This window comes from Priapulus caudatus, unplaced genomic scaffold, assembly GCF_000485595.1.
Source record: "Priapulus caudatus unplaced genomic scaffold, Priapulus_caudatus-5.0.1 Scaffold25646, whole genome shotgun sequence".
NCBI lineage: Eukaryota > Metazoa > Priapulida > Priapulimorpha > Priapulimorphida > Priapulidae > Priapulus > Priapulus caudatus.
In genome coordinates, this window is record NW_014602707.1 from 1 (window position 1) to 441 (window position 441).

Consider the following 441-nt stretch of genomic DNA (forward strand, 5'->3'; position numbering starts at 1 on the left):
GACGCCGAACCGCTGTATCGGCAGGCCTTGACGATCCGCCAGCGCGTGCTGGGCGAGGAGCATCCGGATACGGCAGAAAGCTACAACAATGTCGCGTTTAATCTCAATGCGCAGGGGCGCTATGACGACGCCGACCGCTGTATCGGCAGGCCTTGGACATCCGCCAGCGCGTGCTGGGCGAGGAGCATCCGTATACCGCCAACAGCACCAACAATGTCGCGACTAATCTCACTGCGCAGGGGCGCTATGACGAAGCCGAACCGCTTTTTCGGCAGGCCTTGGACATCCGCCAGCGCGTGCTGGGCGAGGAGCATCCGGATACCGCCACCAGCACCAACAATGTCGCGGCTAATCTCATGCGCAGGGGCGCTATGACGACGCCGAACCGCTGTATCGGCAGGCCTTGGATATCTTCCAGCGCGTGCTGGGCGAGGAGCATCC

At 62.6% G+C, this 441-nt stretch overlaps 1 protein-coding gene across 1 annotated transcript; it reads left to right on the plus strand.

Moving 5' to 3' along the window:
- Window positions 1-3: 3 nt before the first annotated feature.
- Window positions 4-428, plus strand: LOC106820578 (kinesin light chain-like; the record flags this gene model as incomplete). Its single annotated transcript, XM_014825086.1, is given in 3 exon segments — window positions 4-90; window positions 150-348; window positions 351-428. Coding segments are annotated over 3 exon segments (364 nt in total), but the record flags the coding sequence as incomplete, so codon positions are not given.
- Window positions 429-441: the final 13 nt, after the last annotated feature.